The sequence below is a fragment of the Capsicum annuum genome, chromosome 7 (genome assembly GCF_002878395.1).
Source record: "Capsicum annuum cultivar UCD-10X-F1 chromosome 7, UCD10Xv1.1, whole genome shotgun sequence".
Taxonomy (NCBI): Eukaryota; Viridiplantae; Streptophyta; class Magnoliopsida; order Solanales; family Solanaceae; genus Capsicum; species Capsicum annuum.
The window spans coordinates 125973480-125997128 of record NC_061117.1 but is presented as its reverse complement, the minus strand read 5'-3'; the positions used below and the strand labels follow the sequence as shown (position 1 = coordinate 125997128).

The following is a 23649-nucleotide window of genomic DNA, read 5'->3' as shown; positions in this document are numbered from 1 at the left end:
TTAGTTTCGTCCCTCATAGTTGGTAAAAAAGACAGCGTAATAAGCACCCACAACGTCTAACACCAACAAGTTCATAATTGACCCAGTCCTTTAAAGGCCGTACAAAATCTGAATACATTCCAAGCCATTATTGTTCAAGATCTATACATAATAAATTCCTTCAACAAAAATTCAAATTAAAAAAAAAAAAAAGAATTACGCAAAATAATAATCAAAGGGTTTTTTCAATTTGATTTTGTTTTGTTATTGAGAGTGTTTATTTGATTAATTGGGGTTTGATTTTTTTTTTTGAAAAAGAAAAAAAAATAATTTTGGATTTATGGATTTCGAGTAGAGAAAGTGGAATCCGTGGTTAAGGAGAAGTGAAATGGTGAGGAAGAAGGGAAGGTAAAATTGAAATTATAGCATACTAAATAAATGGAGAGAAAAGGTAGTAAGATTTTAGGAGAAAAATATGGAGCATAATTTGGAGCAAAATATGGTTGGTTGGAATGTACAAGAAGGAAGAGAGAGAAAGTAAAAAAGGTAGGGAGTTAAGTAATTAATTTGAGATTTTGGTAATTTCTTTTTCAACATGAGATGTAATGTAATAAGGCAAAGTTAGCATATGTATATATGTAATTTTTCCTTAAATTAATGTGTCTCTCATAGCCTCTGGTAGCAAGGGAAAGAGGGACTATATGGCAAACCCAAATCCATCAACCACTTGAAACTTCTGATGGTAATATATATATATATATATGTGTGTGTGTGTGTGTGAACTAAAATACATGCTTATTTATATTATTATATTAAAGTGTGAAAAAACTTTGAAAAGTGATTTGAACTTTACACTTCATTAAAAATCTTTACAATAGACAAAATTATTTAATTTTAAATAATTAAACGTCACACGTGTAAGGCACGTGCGGTTAAACTAGTATATTAAAAGTGTGAAGCGACTTAGAAATGTTGTTTAAACTTTTTGTCCTTCATTAAAAAATTTCACTTTGGACAATTGTTTTTTCACTACTTTTTCCTAATATTCAAGAGTTGAAAATTAATTAAATATATTTATAGTAAAATCTTTCCTTATTAGAAGTTATCAGAATTTCACTATTTTTTCCTAAGAGCTGAAAATTAATTAAATGATTTATGGTAAAACCTTTCCTTATTAGAAGACATCAAAATTAATGACAACTAAACTTTTTTCATTTGTTTAAGAATTCTTAATCAACTAAATTTGATTTTAAGAAGATCTAAAAAATCTAGAAATGAGTATAAAACCGTTAAAATAAAAAAAATTTAAGTATCAAATTTTTTAATGTTTTAAGTATGTAATAAAAATATAATCAATAATTTAGTAACGATTTTACTTTAAAAATAAGAAAAGATTTTAAATATATATATATATATATATATATAAATGGTAACACAGATATGGTTTAAATTAATGCGTCTCTCTTAACTTGTGACAACAAGGAAAAGAGGTACTATATGACCAATGCAAAAGTGATGATCCATCAACCACTTGTTACTTCTGGTGGTAAAATATATACTTTCTCCGTTTCAAAAAGAATGACCTGCTTTTACTTGGCACAAAGTTTAAGAAAATAAAGAAGACTTTTGAATCTTGTGGTCTTAAATTAAAGTAGTGTCAAATGTACTAAAATGCTCTTTAATCTTGTGGTCATAAACATGTCATTTGAAAAGTTGAAATTAAAGTATTGTCAAAAAAGGAAAGGGGTCATTCTTTTTAAAACGGATTTAAATATGTTTACCTTACTATATTAAAGTGTGAAATATTTTTAAAAAGTGATTTGAACGTTTACACAAAATTAGTTAATTTTAAATAATCAAACATTACATGTGCGAGACACATGTGATTATCTATCTATCTATCTATCTATATATTGTATCTTTATTGTATAAAATATATATCTACAAATCACTAGAAAATGAAATTAAAATTCAATAACAAGTTTCATGTCAATAGTTTCGGCCGAAGTGCTATGTGTCCTTTCCCCATGAATTATGTCTCTTCAAATCAATGTGAAAATGTTTTTTGGGACAAGTTTAGAGGGCAACTCATGTATTCACCTTTTTGTTTTCCTATTTCTTATTCATCATTTTCTGTATCTTGCATGATTTGTTTGGTAAATTGTCTTCACGCCATCCATATTTGTTTGGTAAATTGTGTCTTCACGCCATCCATACTTCAATAAACCACAATTAACTTGATAAAAAATTTAATTTTGGGTAAGAATCTGAACTCTTTCGAGCAAAATTAGTAAATATACAAAATTCATTCACATGGAAAATTGTGCTATGAAGTTCCACAATGAAGTTTCTATAACCGGCATGTTTTGGCAAAATAATCACATCCCTCATAGACTTCCAGATCTGACTGGCCAAGATCTTCCTCTTTAAAGCAAGCACAACGTTTGCTCATTTTTCCTGTCAATGCTATCTCTGTAGGTCGTTGAACTAATCTTGGATATCCATCGTCACACCAAACCTGAGAAAGGAAATGAAGTTGAAATTACTTAGTTCATCAAGAGAGTAGAGTTGCAAAATGACATTATCTGCAATAATATCTGCCATTCTAACATAACTTAAAAGGGAAGTTGCATTTTGTACATAAATGCACGACATAAGCTTCAGGAATAAGAACCAGCCAATCTAATTGTGTGGCCATTAATCTAGATTGACATAAAAGCCACTTGAAATTTTTCATTTCTTACTAAAGACACAATGAGTTGGAAATCCAGTTTGTTGTGTTTAAACTAACTTTTGAATAAGACCAACGAACATGTTTAATGACGATCACATCACAACAATCACTGATTCCTTGGAGAAGCACATCAAGAAGCTATTTGTCCCTCCTACTTTTAAAGTTCGTACCAAAAAAATCATGGACCACGTTACTTTTTACATTTAGTTTCTCCGACATTTATCAGACACTGATGTTAGCAGTCTTTTCTCTACATGCAGCCATAACCGGATCTTTCATTTTCTTTCTAAATTTTTTTATTACTTTTAACGTTGTTTGGAAATTGGAGATGAACAAAAATGAAAGTTGACAGATTCTCTTCCCTTGTTTGGTTTGTTAGGAAAGAAGGGGAAGAACCAAGATGACATGCAGATGAGAACATCTCCTACCACATCAAATTTTTCTTTGGAGGAGAAAGCAAAGAAATAAAGATGCCGTAAAAGAAAAAGAAATTCTTTTATGGGCCTAAATGAAAATTCATTTTCATTTGGTACCTCGTTCATAAAAGGAAATCTTTGTGGTATGAAGTTTGGGACATTGAAGAAAGAATTGTACCTCTGAACCTTCTACCTGACTCCACCTTGAATTACAGCTAGGTAGTTTAGCCTCTTCATTCTTCTGTTTTTCCATCAGCTGAGCACCTCTAGCTGCCTTTGCTTCAACCCCTTTTAAGTACTTCGTGGGATTGCCTTCACTATCATAATATCGACCTACAAGCTTACCAACAAATCTGCCAAAAAGGAAGTGAGTTAGATATTCGCTCAGTTCTTCAATGTTAAACTTCCTACTTAGTCACAATAGGGGAAACAAACCGAGGGATGATGTCTTAAACCAAATTCTTTATTATGTTTTTTGGCTGCCAAACAAATGAAATATGTACCAGTCAGGATTTTATTTATTTTATTTTGTTGATAACTATGCATCAGTAGAATTCTAGATATTAAGTCCATGGTTACAAAAGTATTATTTGCTTCACCAGAAACGAAAAACATCACCCGGTAAAGGTCATCTTTAGCTTAATCTTCCTTGTTCTTCAAAATGATTTTTATTTAGGGCTACTTTACCCTTCAGACATGCTTCACACACAATATACTGAAGAAAACAGTTCCTCAGACCCATCTCACATGAATCTCTTACACAGTCGTAAGTTGCCAGGTCTATCGATAAGAGTTTAGTAGTTTGTTTACTGGAAACTAATCCTATACACTTGATGGCCTTGAAAATGAATGTTATCTTGCAATCATGCCTCATACACTAAACTTCTTTTTTAGTTCTAGTTGGAGTAGCTGAGACATTAAATTTCATAATATCTTTTTTTTTTAAAAAAAGGAAATTTCATCAGGTATGGAGAGATGGATCTTAGGACCAAGGAAAGACCGCTCCATCAATTAAAGAATATGTTGAAATCTAAAAGCAAGGGACTTTAAGATTTGCCAATCTTGTGGCCAATGAAACGTCTTTAGTGGCAAGAAATATCAATCTGCCTGCAGGCTGCCAGCCCATATTCTCTTCCAAATGCAAAGGTCATAAGTGGCAACAGCAGGAGATAATATCAATAAGGATCCATGTAATTTCATGCATAGTACATTAATCAAGCTATTTATTAACAATATAAAATAAAATGAACTCTTCATATGAACTTTTGGCAAATGCTGGTTAACCATTCATGAGATTGATGAGGATGTCTCTAAACGTATTGGAGCAGGTTGGATGAAGTGGAGGCTAGCCTCGGGAGTGTTGTGTGAAAGGCAAATTCTATAGAGTGGCAGTCCGTCCGGCCATGTTGTATGGTGCGGAGTGTTGGCCAGTCAAGCACTCGCACATTCAAAAATTGAAGGTGGCGGAAATGAGAATGTTACGTTGGATGTGTGGACTTACTAGAGGTGATAGAGTAAGATATGAGACTCTTCGGGAGAAGGTGGGAGTGGCTTCAGTGGAAGACAAGTTGCGGGAAGGAAGACTGCGATGGTTTGGGCATGTGATGAGGAGGAGTGCGGATGCCCCAGTCCGGAGGTGTGAGAGGCTTGCTTTGAATGGCTTCAGGAGGGATAGAGGTAAGCCGAAGAAATACTGGAGGGAGGTGATTAGACATGACATGGAGCAGCTCTAGCTGACTAAGGACATGACCCTAGATAGGAAGGTGTGGAGGTCGCGGATAAGGGTAGAAGGCTAATGCGGGTGTGTGAGTTGTAGCTGGCAGTCTGGAGAGTCTTGTGTAGCCGGGTTAGTAAGCCTAGGTCCATGTTCATAGGGTCCTTGTTATGGGAGTGTAGGTTATTACTAGGTGGGTGCACTAGGTCTTATGTCTTAGTATCTATTTTCTTATTCCGTGTCGCCCTTATGTCTTGTATTTCATATTTCTCTGATGTCTTTTTTATTATTTCTTATTCCTGATTTTCTATTATGTTTTCCATCCCTTTGTTTACTGTTCTCTACTTTGAGCCGGGATCTATCGGAAACAACCTCTCTACTTCCTCGGAGGTAGCGGTATGGACTACGTACATCTTACCCTCCCCGGACCCCACTCTTGTGGGAATACACCGGGTATGTTGGTGGTGGTGGTGGTGGTTAACCATTCAAAATGTAGTGTTCCCGAAGAATAAATGAATAGTCAGTATTAAGCAGCATGGTTTATTTCAATTGCATGCTACCCATCTCCTGCAACCATTTTTTACACTGTATGGATGCATTTTATCAAGAACTATTCATAATGTAGCTGCTTCTGTTTACTTCTCAAATAATAATGCAGCAACCTGTGTTATTCGTATATGAGCTCTCAATCTATGGGATTTTGATCCTTCCACAAATAAAACTAGAGAGATCTAATCCAAGAAAAAAAAAGGCTAGGAGATAAGAGAGTTGATTGTTTCATGATCTATTTATAATTTTTTGCAAACACTAAAATAAGGGTGTGAGAACTAGGTGACTTCGAGCCTTTATCACAGGACACGTTACACCAACAGGTAAGACAGTAGACATCTTTTCCAATACTTCATAAAAGTAAGAAGAAAGTGATGATAGCCATAATCAGTTTTCTAATATGCTACAGTGCAAACTAGAGCATGTGGCTAGGAAAAATTGCAAGAGCATGACAACTGTCGACATGCAACAACAAAGTAATAGTTCCTTTGAGGTACTCGTGGTCGATGTGGTATTTCTTTCCAGCTTTTACAGCGCATTACTTCTAAATTCTTGTATTGCAATGCATTAACTTTTTTCTCGCCCTCCAAGCTTTTGGGTATCTGGTTAGCTTTGTAACATCCTTAAATTGGATATCTCTTCAAAATGAAATTTAAGATTTTTGCCAAGAAACATCACTAGTGACTTCGCAATTCCACTCTCCTTTCTGTTTTTTTTGAAAACCAAGAAGTGCCCAAGGGCCAGTGGATCACAGTTCGGAACTAGGTGGATGATGGGCCTGCGCTTCTACCCTTCTCTACTTAAATACTAGGCTTTTGTCTGCTCAGCATTTAAACCTGTGATATGCACCTAACCCACACAATATGTGATATGCCCTTACCAACCAAAACCCCGGGAGCTTCCTAATTCTACTATCCTATGCTTTTCTTCCCCTTACCAATAGAGATACGCGCAAAAACATACAAACACCTGATCGTCAGGTCGATATAATTCTCCACTAGGAGGAAGTTACTCCCTGACGTTTTACAGAAATATCTTGGAAAAATAAATAATAAATCTGAATTTTGAAGAAGAAAGTAAAGAAACTACCAATAACTATTCTCCCAAGACAAGTCCATTGTTCACATTCCACATTACTCATTCAACACTAATAAGTTCAGAAGATGAATTACTCACGTGTATGTTCGGAAATAGAAGTCTCTCCAGTCAACAATGCTTTTAACCTATAAAAGTGAGATATAGAGAATAAGTTCTTCCCTGACAAGAAAAAAATAAATAGATACAACATCTGTAAAAGATATTGCTGTAGATAGATGTGGATACAACTTTATTCCATTTTCGGATACTACGTACTTCCATGGGCAGAGATGGTGGGTAGGATGTAAAAGAACAATGGAAGAAGATACACATAAGCAAAGAGAGAAACATCTAAGCATAAGAACCTAGCAGATACCATAAGGCATTTAAATTAATAGTATCATAAACTTTATTTTTTGTTGATAACCATGGTTATGGGCCAGCTTTCCCGCACCTTGACTAATTCCACGGGTTACGTGCAACCTCTCATCAGCAATAGGTACCAGGTAACTTTGTCCACCAAGGTTAGGACAAATGGGAAAAAATCACCTAGTCTGTCTTTGCTAGGATCTGAAACTGAGACCTCATGGACCATGGTTCTTAACCCACTTCATTAACCACAGGGCTTGCCCTTGGGTGCTAGTATCATAAACTTTATTGCAGGCCGAAAACCATATACCATAAAGTATCTAGGAACAGTGTGGGTCATCAAAAAGAGTGAACCAAATATATTAGGAAGACTGAGACTGACCAAGGACATAACATGCTCAAACCAAGAAGTTCAAACAAAGAAGCAGCCTTTGAATGACAACAAACATCATATTACCTCGGAGCTGGATAAATCGCGCAGTGAGTCAGTGAGTCCATCTCCTGTATTAACATAAGTAAAACAACTTAATTTTATTCGAAACAACTACATTTTAAAAAGCCACAAATCATCAAGACAAAACTATTAAAACAGAAGAATCAGATTTCATTTATACCATGGAAATAAAAAGGCAAGCAAGAAGTTCAAATGCCTCAAGTGCTGCATTTGGTTTGTGAGAAATATAAGAGAAAAATATTATTGAATTGTTGTACCTACATTATTACATTGAGACCCTACATTCCAATCCTTTTCCAAGTAGGACACTACATTACAATTTTGTTCCTACTCCAATTCTAATACTCCCCTCAAGTCGGTGCCGGTGAGGGACTTGACGAAGATATTTGAAGAAAACTGGTAAGGACTGCTTTGGACATCTGGGAGACCTCAGTTGAAAAGGAACAATCAGAAAAAGTGGTGGGAAAAGTAGTAACTAGTAAACGTTGCCAGAAAATCGATTTGTCAATTGAAAATTGTCAGAAACTGGTATAAAATATATGATCCATCTCAAAATCAAGAGATGAGTAGATTTTGAACAAGAAAGTCGCCAGAAAAATTGGTCGGAACATGCTCACACGCTGAATTATTAAATTTGATGGTACGAATGATGAGAAGGGTCGGAATAAAGGCACGACCCTATTGAGAAAGAGAAATTATATGGGTAGGGTCGGAATGATGGCACGCCCCTTCTGGAAAATAGAAATTCTATAGGTAGGGTCGGATGATGGCATGACCCTATTGAAGAAGAGAAATTATATGAGTAGGGTCAGAATGACGACACAACCCTATTGAAAAACATAAATTTTATCAGTGGGATTGGAACGATCGCACGACCCTAAGCAAATCAGGTCTAAGGTGTCACCGAAAAGACACACGAAACTACGCAAATCATATCTGAGGAGTCACCAGAAAGATGCCCGGTGCTATGCAACTTGGCTAAGAAAAAGTAATACAAAAAGATGCACGGTACTACGCAAATACCCAACTTTTGCTAACATAATCATTGGCCAAACGGGCGGATATTATAACCGCCCGCCAACTGCGGAAGATTTTTTTATTCTCTACCAAGATCGTAGAGGCTCTGATACCATGTGAAGAAATATAAGAGAAGGATATTATTGAATTATTCTACCTACATTATTACATTGAGACCCTATTTATAGATACTACATTCCAATCCTTTTCCAAGTAGGACACTACGTTACAATTCTTTTCCAATTAGGATTCTACATGTTATTCTTGTTCCTACTCCAATTCCAACATGGTCATTGTCCAGTTTTATTATACTTTAGATGCTATCTAGAAGCATACACTTTGGAAGCTATCTAGAAGCAAGAAAGGGATTCCTCTGTAAGTGGTCAAATTTGTTTGTCCGGAGAGGAATTCAGTCAATCACAACAGTGCTTGTTTATAAAGGCAGCATTTATTGCTTCAACTGCTTTAAACAACACAATTCATAGAATTCTTTTCGTAATAGAATTTCTCATATGAAATCAAAAGAATTTTACAAATAGATCAACGCAAGCTCATTCCTAAATTATATATTGTTTGTGCTTTAACTAAGCCTTTCTTTTTCCTGATAAGTTGCACTTGGCTAAGCCTAAAGTATACAACAACAAAATACCCAGTGTATTTCCACAAAGTGGGGTCTGGGGAGGGTAGAGTATATGCAGACCATACCACTACCTCATATGAAGTAGAGAGGTTATTTCTGATAGACCCCCGACTTAGGACTGATAGCAGTATAACAAACACAAAATAAATGCATATAAACTAGTACAATCTGCAAAATAAAGTAACACCGCTAACCATAAAATAATCCTACATCCACAAGCTAACACTAAAAAACTATCTATCCGAAATCATACACAACACTCAACACCACGATCAAGAAACTTCAGCCACTAAAAAGAACGCTCCCCTATTGTTACCGACGCACTCTCACCCCCTAACCCTCTACCCTAATCCGCATCCTCCACCCCTTCCTATCAAGGGTCATGTCCTCCCTAAGCTATAACTGCTTCATATCATGCCTAATTACCTCCCTCCAATATTTCTTCGGCCTACCTCTACCCCACTTAAAACCATCCATAGCCAGTGTCTCACACCTCCGCACTGGAGCATCAGAGCCCCTCCTCATCACATGCCCGAACCAACGTAACCTTGTTTCTCACATCTTGTCCTCCACCGAGGCCACTCCCACCTTCTCCCGAATAATCTCATTCCTTACTCTATCTTTCCTGGTATGGCCACACATCCATCGCAACATCCTCATCTCTGCCACCTTCAAATTTTGGATGTAAGAGTTTTTAACTAACCAACACTCCTCTCCATACAACATAACTGGTCGGACCGCCACTCTGTAGAACTTCCCTTTAAGCTTCAGGGCCACCTTCTTATCACATAAAACTCCCAAAGCGGGCCTCCATTTCAACCACCCTGCCCCAATACGATACGTGACATCCTCGTCTATCTCACCATTGCCCTGCTAAGCCTAAAGTATGTGATCCTTAATTTTTAGTGGGGACAGTTATAACAACCATAGTTGTGAATTTCACCTTTTTATGTGTTTTGACCGTTTTGCCCTCCCCCCAGTTGCTATGTGCTATTTGTGAGTTATGGGGTTGGTTGGCACAGTCCCCGATGCGCTCGAAAGCGATATGAGTGAGTATGAGACTTTTAGAAGATTATAAAGCCATGAATTTGACTTCGGTCAACATTTCATGTTTCAAGTGTCAGATGGTGATTTAGGTCTTTATTTTCTTGACAACAGGGACAACTCTCTACAACTGAATCCTACTTGTTTGAACTCTACTTTTGCTTTGAATAAAGTCATGCTTTGGCACTATAAGCTTGGACATCCAAGTTTTTATTATTTAAGACATTTGTTACCTCAGTTATTTGAAAATAAAAATCCATCCTTGTTCCAGCGTGAATTTTGTGAATTGGCTAAGCATCACCGATCTTTTTTTCCCTCTTAAAAGTATCGGGCTTCTAAACCTTTTATGATGATTCAGAGTGATGTTTGAGGACCATCTAGAATTTCAACAATGTCTGGAAAACGGTGGTTTGTAACTTTCATAGACGATCATACTAGACTGAGTTGGGTATTTTATTGAAGGACAAATCTGAGGTTAAAAATGTGTTCGAGACTTTCTATGTAATGGTGGAAACACAGTTTAATGAGAAAATTAAGATTTTTCGAAGTGACAATGGTCGCGAATTTTTTAATAAACAATTAGGAAGTTTTTTCAGAAAAACCGGGGTAGTACACCAAAGTTCTTGTCCGAATACACCTCAACAAAATGGCATCGCAGAAAGAAAGAATAGACACCTGTTAGAGGTAACTAAGGCCTTAATGTTCCACAGTACCTTTTGGAAGAGGCTCTCTTGACTACTACTTATCTTATTAATAGGATGTCATCTCGTCCTCTCAAATTTAAAACACCTTTTAACGTTTTCACAGAGAGTTTTCCTAGTTCTAGGTTAACTACAAATCTGCCTTTGAAAATTTTTGGGTGTACAACCTTTGTTCATGTTCATAATTGCAGTAAACTTGAACCAAGGGCTAAGAAGTGTGTTTTTGTAGGATATGCTCCAAATCAAAAGGGATATAAGTGTTATGATCCTCAATTGAGGAGGATAATAGTCACAATGGATCTAATTTTCTTTGAATCCCAACTCTATTTTACTGCTCATCTTCAGGGGAGTACCACGTAGGTGAAGATTCGTCTTTTTGGGATATTGAAGAAACTAGACATCAGACAAATGATGGGCTAGATATTATAACAACTACTGATGTGAGGGATCTTGGAGAAGATATGAATAGGTGTGATGCAAAAGATGAAAAGGACAGTGATTCGAGAGATGATAGGGACTTAATTGACTTAAATGATAAAAACTTTGATATTGAACTAGTAGAGCCTTCAAATGACAAAAACAAAAATGGGAACAGAGAACAAACAAAACAAATACAGGTACTCAAGAAGGAACTGAACTCAAGAAAAAAAAACTGACGCTCCTCAACACTGTCAAAAGTCAACTCCGCAAGACCTTCCGGGAATTCAAGGTAATCTTCCAACTGATTCTATTTCTAATTCCTTATCAGATCTAGACCTACCTATTGCAAAACACAAAGGTGTTAGAAATGTTTCTAAACATCCTATTTCTATGTTTGTTTCCTATAAAAAGTTGTCTCCTAGTTATTCAGCCTTTACTTCACAACTTTCTAGTGTGGAAATCTCAAAAAATGTGCAGGATGCTCTACGAGTTCCCGAGTGGAAGGAGGTTATTTTGGAGGAATTGCGAGCTCTTGAAAAAAATGAGACATGGGAGTTGGTAGATTTGCCTGAGGGAAAGAATCCAGTAGGCTGCAAATGGGTGTTCACCAACAAATTCAAGTCAGACGGATCCTTGGAGAGGTATAAGGCCCGCCTAGTAGCTAAGGGGTTCACGCAGACATATGGCATTGACTATCTTGAGACGTTTTCTCCAGTAGCTAAGCTAAACACAATTAGAGTTCTATTGACAATCGCGGTAAACCTTGACTGGTCTCTTCAACTGTTGGATGTGAAGAATGTTTTCTTGAATGGACAACTAGAGGAAGAAGTCTATATGGATCCCCCACCAGGTTTTGAAGAGAATACAAGTCAAAGTTATGCAGACTTAGAAGATTTCTTTACGGTTTAAACAAGTCTCCAACGGCTTGGTTTGAAAGGTTTACTCAATTTGTGAAAAAGCAAGGATATGTGCAAGGACAAGCAGATCACAAAATGTTCACTCGCCATTCACTAGAAGGAAAAATAGCAGTTCTTATAGTGTATGTTGATGATATCATCCTCACAGGAGATGCAGAAGATGATGTGGTTGAAATAAAAAATCTAAAGGAGCGTCTTGCCTCAGAATTTGAGATAAAAGACTTAGGGCCGCTGAAGAATTTTCTCGGCATGGAGGTTGCACGATCGAAACAAGGAATTATAGTGTCACAAAGGAAGTATGTCTTGATCTGTTAAAAGAAACGGGAATGAGTGGTTGGACCAGCAGAAACTCCAATTGACCCGAATCTTAAGTTTGCGAGGGATGAAAAATCAATTGATAGGGGCCGATACTAGAGATTGGTGGGGAAGATGATTTACTTGTCACATACTAGGCCTGATATTGCTGTGAGCCTAGTTAGTCAGTTCATGCATTCTTCACGAGAAGAACACCAAGAAGTTGGGTATCGAATCCTAAGGTACCTAAAGAGTTCTCTTGGAAAAGGGTTGTTCTTTAAAAAGAATGAGCAAAGAAGCGTTGAAGCTTATACAGAAGCGGACTGGGCTGGTTTTTCTATTGATAGAAGGTCTACGTCCGGATATTGTACATTTGTTTGGGGGAATTTAGTGACATGGAAGAGTAAGAAGCAAAATGTGGTGGCTCGAAGTAGTGCTGAGGCTGAGTAAAGCAAAATGTGGTGGCTCGAAGTAGTGCTGAGGTTGAGTATCGATCCATGGCACATAGAATTTGTGAAATGTTGTGGCTCAAGAGATTTTTGAAAGAACTATGAAGACCTATGAGTTTGCCAATAAAGTTATACTATGACAATAAAGCTGCCATAAACATTGCTCATAATCCAGTTCAACATGATAGAACAAAGCATGTTGAAGTGGACAGACACTTCATTAAAGAGAAGATTGAAGATGGAAGTGTGTGCATCCCTTTCGCTCTAAAACTGAACAAGTAGCAGATATTTTCACAAAAGGCCTCTTCAAAACTACCTCTGAATCATTTGTTAGCAAGTTGGGCATGTTCGATATTTACATGCCAACTTGAGGGGGAGTGTCGAATGAGCTAGCAAATTGACACAGACTGACGCAGAATCTGCTCTACAATGACTAGCAGATTTCACAAATCTGCTCCATATCAGCTAGCAGATTTGACTGTAATCAGCTCCTGTAAATAAGGGATAGCATTATCTTAGGAAAATATATTAGTTGTTATTTTAGGAAATAGATTATGGGAAATCCCTTGATTCAAGAATCTACCAAGAATCAGGGATTGATTAGTTTATTCTGATCTTACTTTTCTCTTATAAATACTGTACAATTCTATGAATAAAAAATATACTTTTGCAGTATCTAAACTTTCAGACACCATGTTTTGGGAATTGTTGTATTTCCTTGGATATTACGTTATATGAGTATTATGGCCAGACTTCATTCTGGAAGTATCGTATTTATCTAGTTTCTTTATTCTTCGGTTTTCTTTTCTATTGTAGGGTGTCGGCTTACCTAACAAGGCTGAGTCACGGTAGGTGTCATCATGACCTCAACTTTTGGGTCGTGACAACAGTAGGTATTCCTTTCCATTCTACAAAACCTCATACAAGAGGAGAAGTACAGTTCATTACTGTCATAACCATTATTTCGATTGTAACCAAGATGGAGAACGCAACTTCTAATTTCTAGCCTCTTTTGGTACGGATATATGGGCAATCAGCAACAGAAGGTACGTTATAAAGCTACTCAAACTGCTTCAATTTTGCATTCACCTTCTAGTTGAACTTTTGCCAGTTAAGTATGTAGTTGGTTATTACATGTCCAAAATACCTCTTGGTCCTTAAAATTTGATGGGACCAAATACCAATATCCTATTCTTCCTATTCAAAAGTTGATGACACCAATATTAAACTATAAGAGTAAGAATCTTTGGCTAATGAACTTTAATATCTCACTCCTCAATATGGTCAAAAATAACCCAAGGGAGAGAACTGAACTGACGTGTGACAAAATCTTGCTAGTTTCCTCCTCTTGCATACAAAAAAATTCCTTTAAGATTTGAACCTTCTATATTACTTTGAGCACTTTACACATTATTGGACGGTGGAAAACTTGGGCCGGATTGCAAGTTATCTAGGTAAGCCTATTTGCACAGATAAGCTAACAACACAGGGTGGACAAGTATCCTATGCTCGTATGCTGATTGGGATGGACACCACTCAAACGTTAACTGATGAGTAATTGATTGAGAAGCCAGATGGGACCATATGGAAACAAGGTGTTGCTTATGAATGGACTCCAATGTTCTCCCATGTTTGTCATCAGTTTGGGCATCTCAATGGTGAATGTAGAAAAGATCAAAAGGAGCAGGAATCAACCAAGAAGACTAACAAGTAGCGACGACAAAGAACTAAACCCGAGTGGCATCAAAAAGATCCCCGTATAGAGATACCACCAGTGAAAACTCAGGTAGTGAACAATGGAAAAGCTGCTGTTATCTACCAGGAGGAGGAACAAGCCAAGGAAAAGAGTTCACAAGCAAGTCCATCTTCTATGCCTGGTCCACTAAAATGTACAATGCCACCAGAGGAGGAAGAGTTACCAGAGAGCAACCAGTTTCCGATACTGAATGCTCAATCTTCTGAGGTGTATCAGGGCACACACCAAATCATTGAAACTGGTGGGGCATCGAAGGTTGATCAGAGAGCGGGTCCTAACATCACCAAACCTCCATGATATTTGCTATTGGAATTTTCGAGGGTTTAATATGCCCTTTAAGCAAAAGGAACTCAAATCCTTTTTGCTTAAGAATAAAGTAGATGTTATTGGTATTCTAGAAACTAGAATTGAAGTGAATAAAGCTGAGAAGATCAGTAGAAACTTTTGGTCAAACTGAAGCTTCGGTAATAACTACTCCTTTGCTAATAATGGTCCACTATGGATAGGGTGAAAGCATAGTGAAGTTGATATAGTTGTGTTAATAAAATCTGCCCAAATGATACACTGTCAGATCAGGGATAGAAACTCTGCATAAACTGACAGGCTTCTTTCGTCCATGATTACAACTCCGTAGTACAGAGGAAAGACTTGTGGGTGAATTTACGAGATGTTGAAAAAGGAATTAAATGCACCCTGGCTACTGTTAGGGGATCTTAATACTATACTGACAACGGATGATAGGCTTCATGGGACACCTGTTCACATTAATGAAGTTGTTGATTTCCAGCAATGCATTGATGATATTGAAGTGAAGCAAGTGATTAGGAGGTGCTGTCAGTACTCTTGGTGAGGGATCCAGAGTACTGACAGCCCCTCCTAGTCACTTGCTGTCAGTACTCTGGATCCCTCACCAAGTTTACTGCTTATGGCCAACTTGAAACATCTTACTTGGATCCAGAGTGCTTCGATCACTTCCCAATTATTAGCAATACTGAGGTCAATACAGTGATAACTCCTAGTCCCTAGACCTTTCCGGCTACTAAATGTACTACTCAACCAGGAGAAATTTAAGCAGAAAGTTGACCAGGTATGGAAGCAACACCTCCCTGGGCATCTGATGTGTGTAGTATGGAGAAAACTCAAGCTATTGGAGGTTGCAGTTAAAGGAATGAGTAGAGAATATTCCTCAATTGACAAAAAGCTGGAGAGCCTGAAATGTCGGCTAAAGAAAATACAAGATGGGCTTAATATTGATTATTTCAATGACCATCTGATAAAAGGGCAGCCCGGTGCACTAAAGCTCCCGCTATGCGCAGGGTCCGGGGAAGAGCCCCAAAAATAAAGAAAAAGAATAGGTAAACCAGATACACAAGTGGGATGATATACATGAGATTCTGGATAGCAGAGAGAAGACTCCAATTCTAAGTTCTTTTATGCACATCTGAAAGCAAGGCAAGCAAAGAATAGATCTCCAGTATTTTGAATGAAGGGGGTACGAAATTAACTGATCCTACCAAAGTACAACAAGAGTTTGTTCAATTCTTCCAAAAGCTACAGGGTGAAGCTGCATCCAACCTGCCGTGTGTGGATGTGAATGTTAGCAGGGGTGGACCATGTCTCACTTTATCTCAACAACAGTTACTAGATATGCCAGTAACTGCAGCCGATGTGCTGAAAGCTTTAAAGAGATGCCCGTAGATAAATCTCCAGGATAGATGGGTATACAGTTGAATTTTTCCGAGCTCATTGGGATGTGGTACGTACAGATGTAACAAATGTTGTCTGCAGTTCTTCCAATCTGGGGAACTCTTAAAGGCAGTCAACTGCACTGCCATTACATTGATTCCCAATGTTCCAAATCCTTCATACGTTAAGGATTATCAGCCCATAACTTGTTACTCCACCATTTATAAGCTTATTGAAAAGTTGTTGACTGCCAAGTTGAAGACAGTGTTGGACTTTCTTATTGGTCCTTCGCAATCAGCATTCATAGAAGGAAGGAAACTATTGGACAATGTGATCATAGCGCACAAATTGATTAAAGGGTATTCTCAAAATGGGGTGTCTCCGAGGTCTCTCATCAAGATTGATACAAGGAATGCACATGACTCACTTGAGTGGCCATTCCTTAGGACGATTTTACTGGATTTTGGGCTACCTCAGAAGTTTGTAGAACTTGTTATGATGTGTGTGACTTCTGTGAGCTCCTCAATTTTGATGAATGGTGGTTTAACATCAAGTTCCAAGCAGAAAAGGGGCTACGGCAAGGAGATGTTATGTTCCCTTATTTGTTTGTTTTGGCAATGGAGTATCTTAATAGATCTCTCAAACATCTTAAATTTAACCCTGAGTTTAAGCATCACCCAAGGTGTGACAAACTGCAACTATTACATATTTGCTTCACTGGTGATCTCATTTTATACTGCAGGACTGAGAAATTGTCTATCCAGCTTATAGTAGACAGATTTGAGCATTTCTCGAGTGTTTCATGACTGAAGACCAATATGCAAAAAATTTCCTTGTATGTAGCCAAGATCTCAAGGCACCTTAAAGAACAGATATTAAATGAAACGCACTTCTCCCTTCGAGAACTCCCCTTTAAATAGTTGGGAGTACCACTGTCTTCAAAGAAGTCGACCATTTGCCAATCTATGCCCCTTGTAGATAGAATCATTGCACAGATAAAATGTTGGAGTACAAAGTTTTAAACATATGGAGGACAAAGTCCAATTAATCAAAAGTGTTTTGTTTGAGATGCAGACGTTTGGGCACAAGTGTTCTTGCTACCTAAGCAAATTCTTACCATGGTTACCACTGTATGTCGAAATTTCTTGTGTGCAGTATCGAAGGCCACCTATTAGTTGGGATACAATGTGTCAGCCGAGGTCCACAGGAGGATTAAATGTGCTGAACTTTTTTCTTTGGAACAAAGCTGCTAATTTTTACGCTATTGTAGGCAGTAGCCAAGAAAAAGGAGAAGTTATGGGTGCATTGGGACCATAGGTATTACATAAAAGAATGTAGATTGGTCTGTAATGGACACAACAAGGCAAGTCAGTTGGTTAATTCGGGAAGTGTTTTATGCAAGGACTTAGATGGATGGGAACCTGGATCCCAACCTTGTTCTGAATGGGAACACAAACATGGACAAGTTCAGCACTAGAAAAGTGTAACAGGAGCTGCTACCACGTTTTCAGAAAGCTCAACGAAAAAATCTTGTATTGGCTGAAGGCATGCAGCCTCATCATCAGTTTTTGTTGTGGCTGGCATTACACCAACAACTCTCCACAGTTGATAGATTGAGTAGATTGGGAATACAGGTGCCATTGGATTGTGTTTTGTTTAATACAATAACTGTGGAGATTCACGCACATCTCTACTTTGGATGTCCATACACAAACTTCATGTGTAAACATATTCTTTGTTGGATAGGGACTCCCAGGTAAATAGGCAGTATTTGCAGCTGGGAACATGAAATTCATTGGTTGAACAACCTGGTGAGACACCACAGTGTTCGAGGCAACAATTTACTGACTGCTTTTGCAGCAACAGTGTACCAGGTAGCAATGGAACAAAATGGTAGAAGATTTCAGCAAACGGAGCAGAGGAAATACAATCATTACTAGAGAAATGATTCTACAAATGTTTATCAAAGGGCAACGTATAGATAGGCGGAACTCTGTGTTGGCTACTGCCCAAAAGATATCCCATGCCAACCACCCCACCCCACCTCCCATAGAAATGTTTTGTAGGATAATTGTTTTTGCTTACGTACTGAACACAAGAAAATAAGTAAGAAACCCACTTATTTTCCTGAAAAACATTCGTTCATACCAAACACACCCTTAATTTGATGTTGTTAAAATCTTCTATCTATTATTAAGGAAGGTTGGTTTATTAAGTTGGTTTTGCCTATCTAATGGACTCTTATTCACTTTCCCTACTTGTGGGATTAGACTGGGTATATTGTTGCTATGAACACTTATTGACACTGCATTCAGTTATACTGTGCTATACAGTAGATACAATTATCATAATCTAAATGCACTATATATAGATCTGTCATACCCCGAAATAGAAATACAAACAAAAGTTCTAACCTGTAAAGTTTCCTGAAACAAATGCACGCGATGCATCTCTGAGATTTGAAAATTGTAGAAATCTAGTTAGTTGGAAAATAGTGAGCAACTAAAAGTACTCCATTGAGATTAGCTTTATATGACATGGAACAGCAAAAGTCAAACTGTCCTTTATGAGAAACTAAAACGTTCCCACATTAATTAGAAAAAAATGAGAACAATAAACACACTTAAGATTCAAAAGTGATGGAACCAAAGGTTAAACCTTCAATACAGATTGCAGATTAAAGGACAGTCCAGTGCACCAAAACACCCGCTATGCATGAGTCCTGGGAAGGGCCGGACCACAGGGATCTATTGTACGCAGCCTTACGGATTACAGATTATGAAGCATAAATAACCAAAAAAAAAAAAGATGGAAAAACAATAGACCTTCCGGCAAAATGGTTGTAGCCACCTCCTAATCCATAGTGACTCTTCCCTTTACTCACATCAAATACTGACCTGTTAATAGCACCAAACAAAAGCTAGAACATCACTGAAATGTTAAAAAAATACAATCTTGAAATGACACAAGAGTAATATAGTATAGCAGATTCAATATGTACCCAATAATACCAAGAAAAATGGGCAAGGTTAGATCAGAACCATTGTAAAGAGCAAGTTCTTCAACAGTGTAAATTCTTGGAGACTTCTATCACACCAAAAGAAAAAACAGAAAATATTAAAGTGATTTTGAGATTAACATACAAATTATACAGTAAATCATAATGATATATTCAAGAATGGAGTTAAAAGAGACACACTTGTTGAGTAGAGTAGTGTGACTTGAGAGGGAAGATCTTGAAAAGAAGCAAGGAGAGAAAAGTCACTATAAGTGGAATCCCAAAAAACGGAGACCAACGCATTTTTTCACGCTTCGCTCAGGACCCAAAGTCTTCAACTTTACCGGTAGCGGCTAATACGGTTGTGCATACGCTACAGAGAATTGTATATTGTTTGCTCCTTCACCAGCCTTTCTGGTTGAATTGTGTCTTTGAAAATTACTAAAATTTATTGTTGGAAAAAAATATTTTGAAAATTGCATTCCTTTTAACCAAAAAAAAAAAAATGAAAATTATACCTTGACTTTTCAGTTAACTGTGGAGAATTGAAAATTGACTTCTTCAGCTGTGTGAGTTGAACTTCGAAATAGTAAATCAAGTATCATAATTGTAAAATAGATTTTCTCTCTTATGAATTCAGGTGAGAACCGAAAACTTTAATGATGGGCGAGGTCCAGTCATATCATACTTGTGTGATGTTTTTATTAATTGATATATGTATATTGTAGGTCTTTCTTGTTAAAATTAATCTAGTTATTTGGTTTGAGGTATAAAAAATTTAAGGATAAACTATCCTAGGATAAAATATAAGATCACTTAATTCTTTGTTTGATTGGAGGGATTAATTCAATCCAAGATAACTTATCCCACCATTAGTGATGAGATAAGTTATCTCGGGTAATCTCGAAATAACTAATTCCGATATTAGTGATAACAATTTTCCAACCAAACGATAGCAATGTCAAAAAGAAGCATATATAAGAACATTAGATAAAAGATTAGAGTTTTTCATTCTTACAAATATCAAATGTGCAAGTCTTTCAAGTGTCTACAATATGAATTCTTATGTCTCTATTTATAATGTCATACAAAAGCATGCAAAAAATTGTTATAAACATGACATTAATCATTAACATAATGGATTAAGTTATGAATATAACAGGTTACTAAAATAATGGCAATCAATGGTGGAGGTTGTCTTCATAGAGTAAAGTAATGGAGATAAGTAGTGGGTGTAATTTCTAGAGTAGTGGACATCATACTTATTGGTTTTATAACATTAGTTCATTAATATCTCACTTTATCTTATCTCTTTACCCATCATTAAAATACTTAGGGGTCGTTTGATTTGCAGTACTAAAGTTAATAATCTCGAGATAAAATAATAATCCCAAGATAAAAATTTGAACCACTCATTTTGTTGTAAATATTTGGGATAATTTATCTCGAGACTAATAATTAATCTTGGGATAAGTTATCTACTCAATTGGTGGGATAACAATTCCAAGACTATTTTTCTTTGGTATAAAATTATACAATAACTAAAATACCCTCAAAACCTATGAATTCATTTCACACATGTTTCTCTATATATACTAGTATTTTAATTATGAATATTAATAAGAGTTAAATACTTAATAATTTTGACATAAATTTTATATTTACATTAAAAACTTATTAGTAATATATAATAATTTATCAAAAATTTAAATCTAAAATTTAAAATTTTTATTCCATCGTTATCTCCAATTATCCGCTTTCACTGACCCGCCTCACATAAAAATATCAACACCATTGTTGAATTACATATTTTAAATTAAATAGTTTCTTAATCACTTGAAAATTGATATGGTATGTATAAAATGAATTTTAATATATTATATGAGTGATATATGTTTAAATGAAATGAAATAAACAATATATCCACTTTTACTTTAACAAACTTAAGTTGAAAGTTTTTATTTCAAATTAAATAAGATGTAGTAAGATTTTTTTAAAACACATACGGCATAATCATGGAAAGGCACACGCAAAAAAATTAAAGTTAAATAAGATGAAAGTTTTATTTTTAAAATACATATGATATAATCATAAAAATGTGCACACACAAAAAGATTAAGCTAAATAAGATGAAAGTTTGATTTTTAAGAATAAATATTTAAAGTTTGAAAATAAACTATATAAAAAAGAGTTAAATAAGATGGAGGGTATTTTTGTAATCACTTAATTTATTCTTAGAAATTATACCATGCATATTACTTTGAATACAACAAACCAAATACTTAATAAAAAATAATCCCAGCATAACTAATCCCAGTATAACTTATCACATTATAACTAATCTCATCATAACTTGTTTTCAAACCAAACGACCCCTTAAAGGGTCATTTGCTTTGAGGTGTTGAAGCAAATAATCCTGGAATAAAATAATAATCCTGGGATAAAATTTCCAATTGCATGTTTGGTTGGCAATATTCGGGATAACTTATCCCGAGATTAATAAATAGTTCCGGAATAAGTTATCTACTCAATTGGTGGGATAACAATCCCATCATAATTTATCCTTGGGATAAATGAATGAAAGGACAAAAATACTCTCAAACTCTATTATTTTCATTTCTCTCTCTCTCACACACACATATATATATTTTATATATATATTCATAAATAATAAATTATATTTAATTAACGTATAATATATTCATAAATAAATTATATATATAATAATAATTAACGTAAATTGGTAAACTGTATAATAATTATGTTTTGAACATATAATATATATTATGAACAGTATAATATATTATGAACATAAATATATATTATGAATAACGTATAATGTATTCATAAATATATATAAATTATATATTTATAAATTATGTTTATTTAATGTATAATATATTCATTAATTATGAACATAATATGTTACGTAATATATAACGTAATTACGTAATATATAACGTATAATATTATGAATATATATACGTAATTATGTTTAATTATATATATATTATGTTAATATATTTAATTATAATATATTATGTTTAATTATATATAATTTAATTGTATATAACATAATATATAACGTAATACATTCTCACACACACATAAATTATGTTTAATTAATGTATAATATATTCATAAATAAATAAATTTTGAACAGTTTACCATTCAAAATAGTTGTAAAATATACCATGCATATTACTTTGAATAAGATAGAGGATATTTTGGTAATCAATCAATTTATTCATAGAAAGTATACCATGCATATTACTTTGAATACAACAAACCAAACACTCAATCAAAAATAATCCCAGCATAACTAATTCAGTATAACTTATCCATTATAACTTCTCCCAACATAGCTAATCCCAGTATAACTTGTTTTCAAACCAAACGACCCTTAACATTCTCCTTCCTTTCCAAATTGAAACACTATAATGTAACTCTACCATCCCGCCCCCTGCGAACATGGCTTGAGCCCTCTGATCGCGTCAAGCTTCCCCGTCGTCGCAATATCCCCATTCCCAGGAAATTGCATGTCATAGACCCAAATATGGGTGACTTTAGATATTTGACCCTAAATAAGAATGTCTTTGAAGAATAGTTTTCCTTACTTTGTAATATACTAAAAGTACCATTTTGCCCCTCCACACCTCAAATATATTTTTAACCTTTCCATACTCATTTATTTCTCAAATTTTATTTTTTATTATTCTCACTTTTTAATTTTTCCTTTACTTTTATTATTCTACTTTTTTCACTCTTTTTTTCCTTTAAATTTATTACTGTGATTTTTATTATTTTCAATTTTTATTTTTCCTTTAACTTTATTTTTCAGGTTTAAATTTATTTATCTCTACCTTTATTTTTTATTCTGTTTTCTTTTTTTTCAACCATTATCTATTTCTTCATTTTTTTTTCCTTTTTTTAAAATTTATTTATCTTTAACCTTCATTTAAAAAATTTTAAATTTCTCTTTTTCTTCCCAGAATAGACGTCAATTATTCCTTCTCGTTCAACTTTTTTCCTCATTTCTCAAAACCCTTTCTCTTGCTCCTTTTCCCCTTCATCCGATTTCTCTCAAAATTTCAAACTCCATTAACAAAAAAATAAATGTTGCTTCTGATGAAGAAATAGAGCGCCTCTCAGTGGATGTTGCTTCCAACTCTTCGGGACTTTTGCCTTCAAATTTAATTGACATTATTATTGATGTAAGTTGCTATTAAATTTAGTTTGTCATTTACATGTATTTTACGTTTTTTGGGTGTGTTATTTTTGAATTAGGTATTTAAATCTCTTTATGTTGTTTATGTTTAAGTTTTTAACTCATAATACAAAGTTGTTGTATTTTTGGGAGTTATGTTTAGGGATTTGTCAGATTGGTGGTTGTATAGTTAAGAAGTTTCAATTTTGTTAGTTGTGTGTTACTAAG

The 23649-nt window shown here is 35.3% G+C and overlaps 1 protein-coding gene across 5 annotated transcripts; it reads right to left on the bottom strand.

Annotated features, from left to right (window-relative positions):
* Positions 1 to 2232: 2232 nt before the first annotated feature.
* On the bottom strand, positions 2233 to 19903 carry LOC107856606 (membrane-associated progesterone-binding protein 4). Of its 5 annotated transcripts, none has more exons than XM_047393705.1 (9): positions 19733 to 19903; positions 19416 to 19624; positions 19218 to 19303; positions 19042 to 19113; positions 18631 to 18668; positions 7296 to 7339; positions 6569 to 6615; positions 3308 to 3482; positions 2233 to 2497 (listed from the first exon to the last, which is right to left on the bottom strand). In XM_047393705.1, the coding sequence occupies exons 2-9, from the start codon at positions 19515 to 19517 to the stop codon at positions 2330 to 2332; spliced, it is 732 nt and encodes a 243-aa protein (XP_047249661.1). In that variant the 5' UTR covers positions 19518 to 19624; positions 19733 to 19903; the 3' UTR covers positions 2233 to 2329. The 5 variants fall into 5 exon arrangements, with proteins under 5 accessions (XP_047249661.1, XP_047249664.1, XP_047249660.1 ...); XM_047393708.1 differs by having other exon boundaries at positions 19218 to 19300; XM_047393704.1 differs by having other exon boundaries at positions 19416 to 19628; positions 19733 to 19899.
* Between the last annotated feature and the right edge of the window lie 3746 nt (positions 19904 to 23649).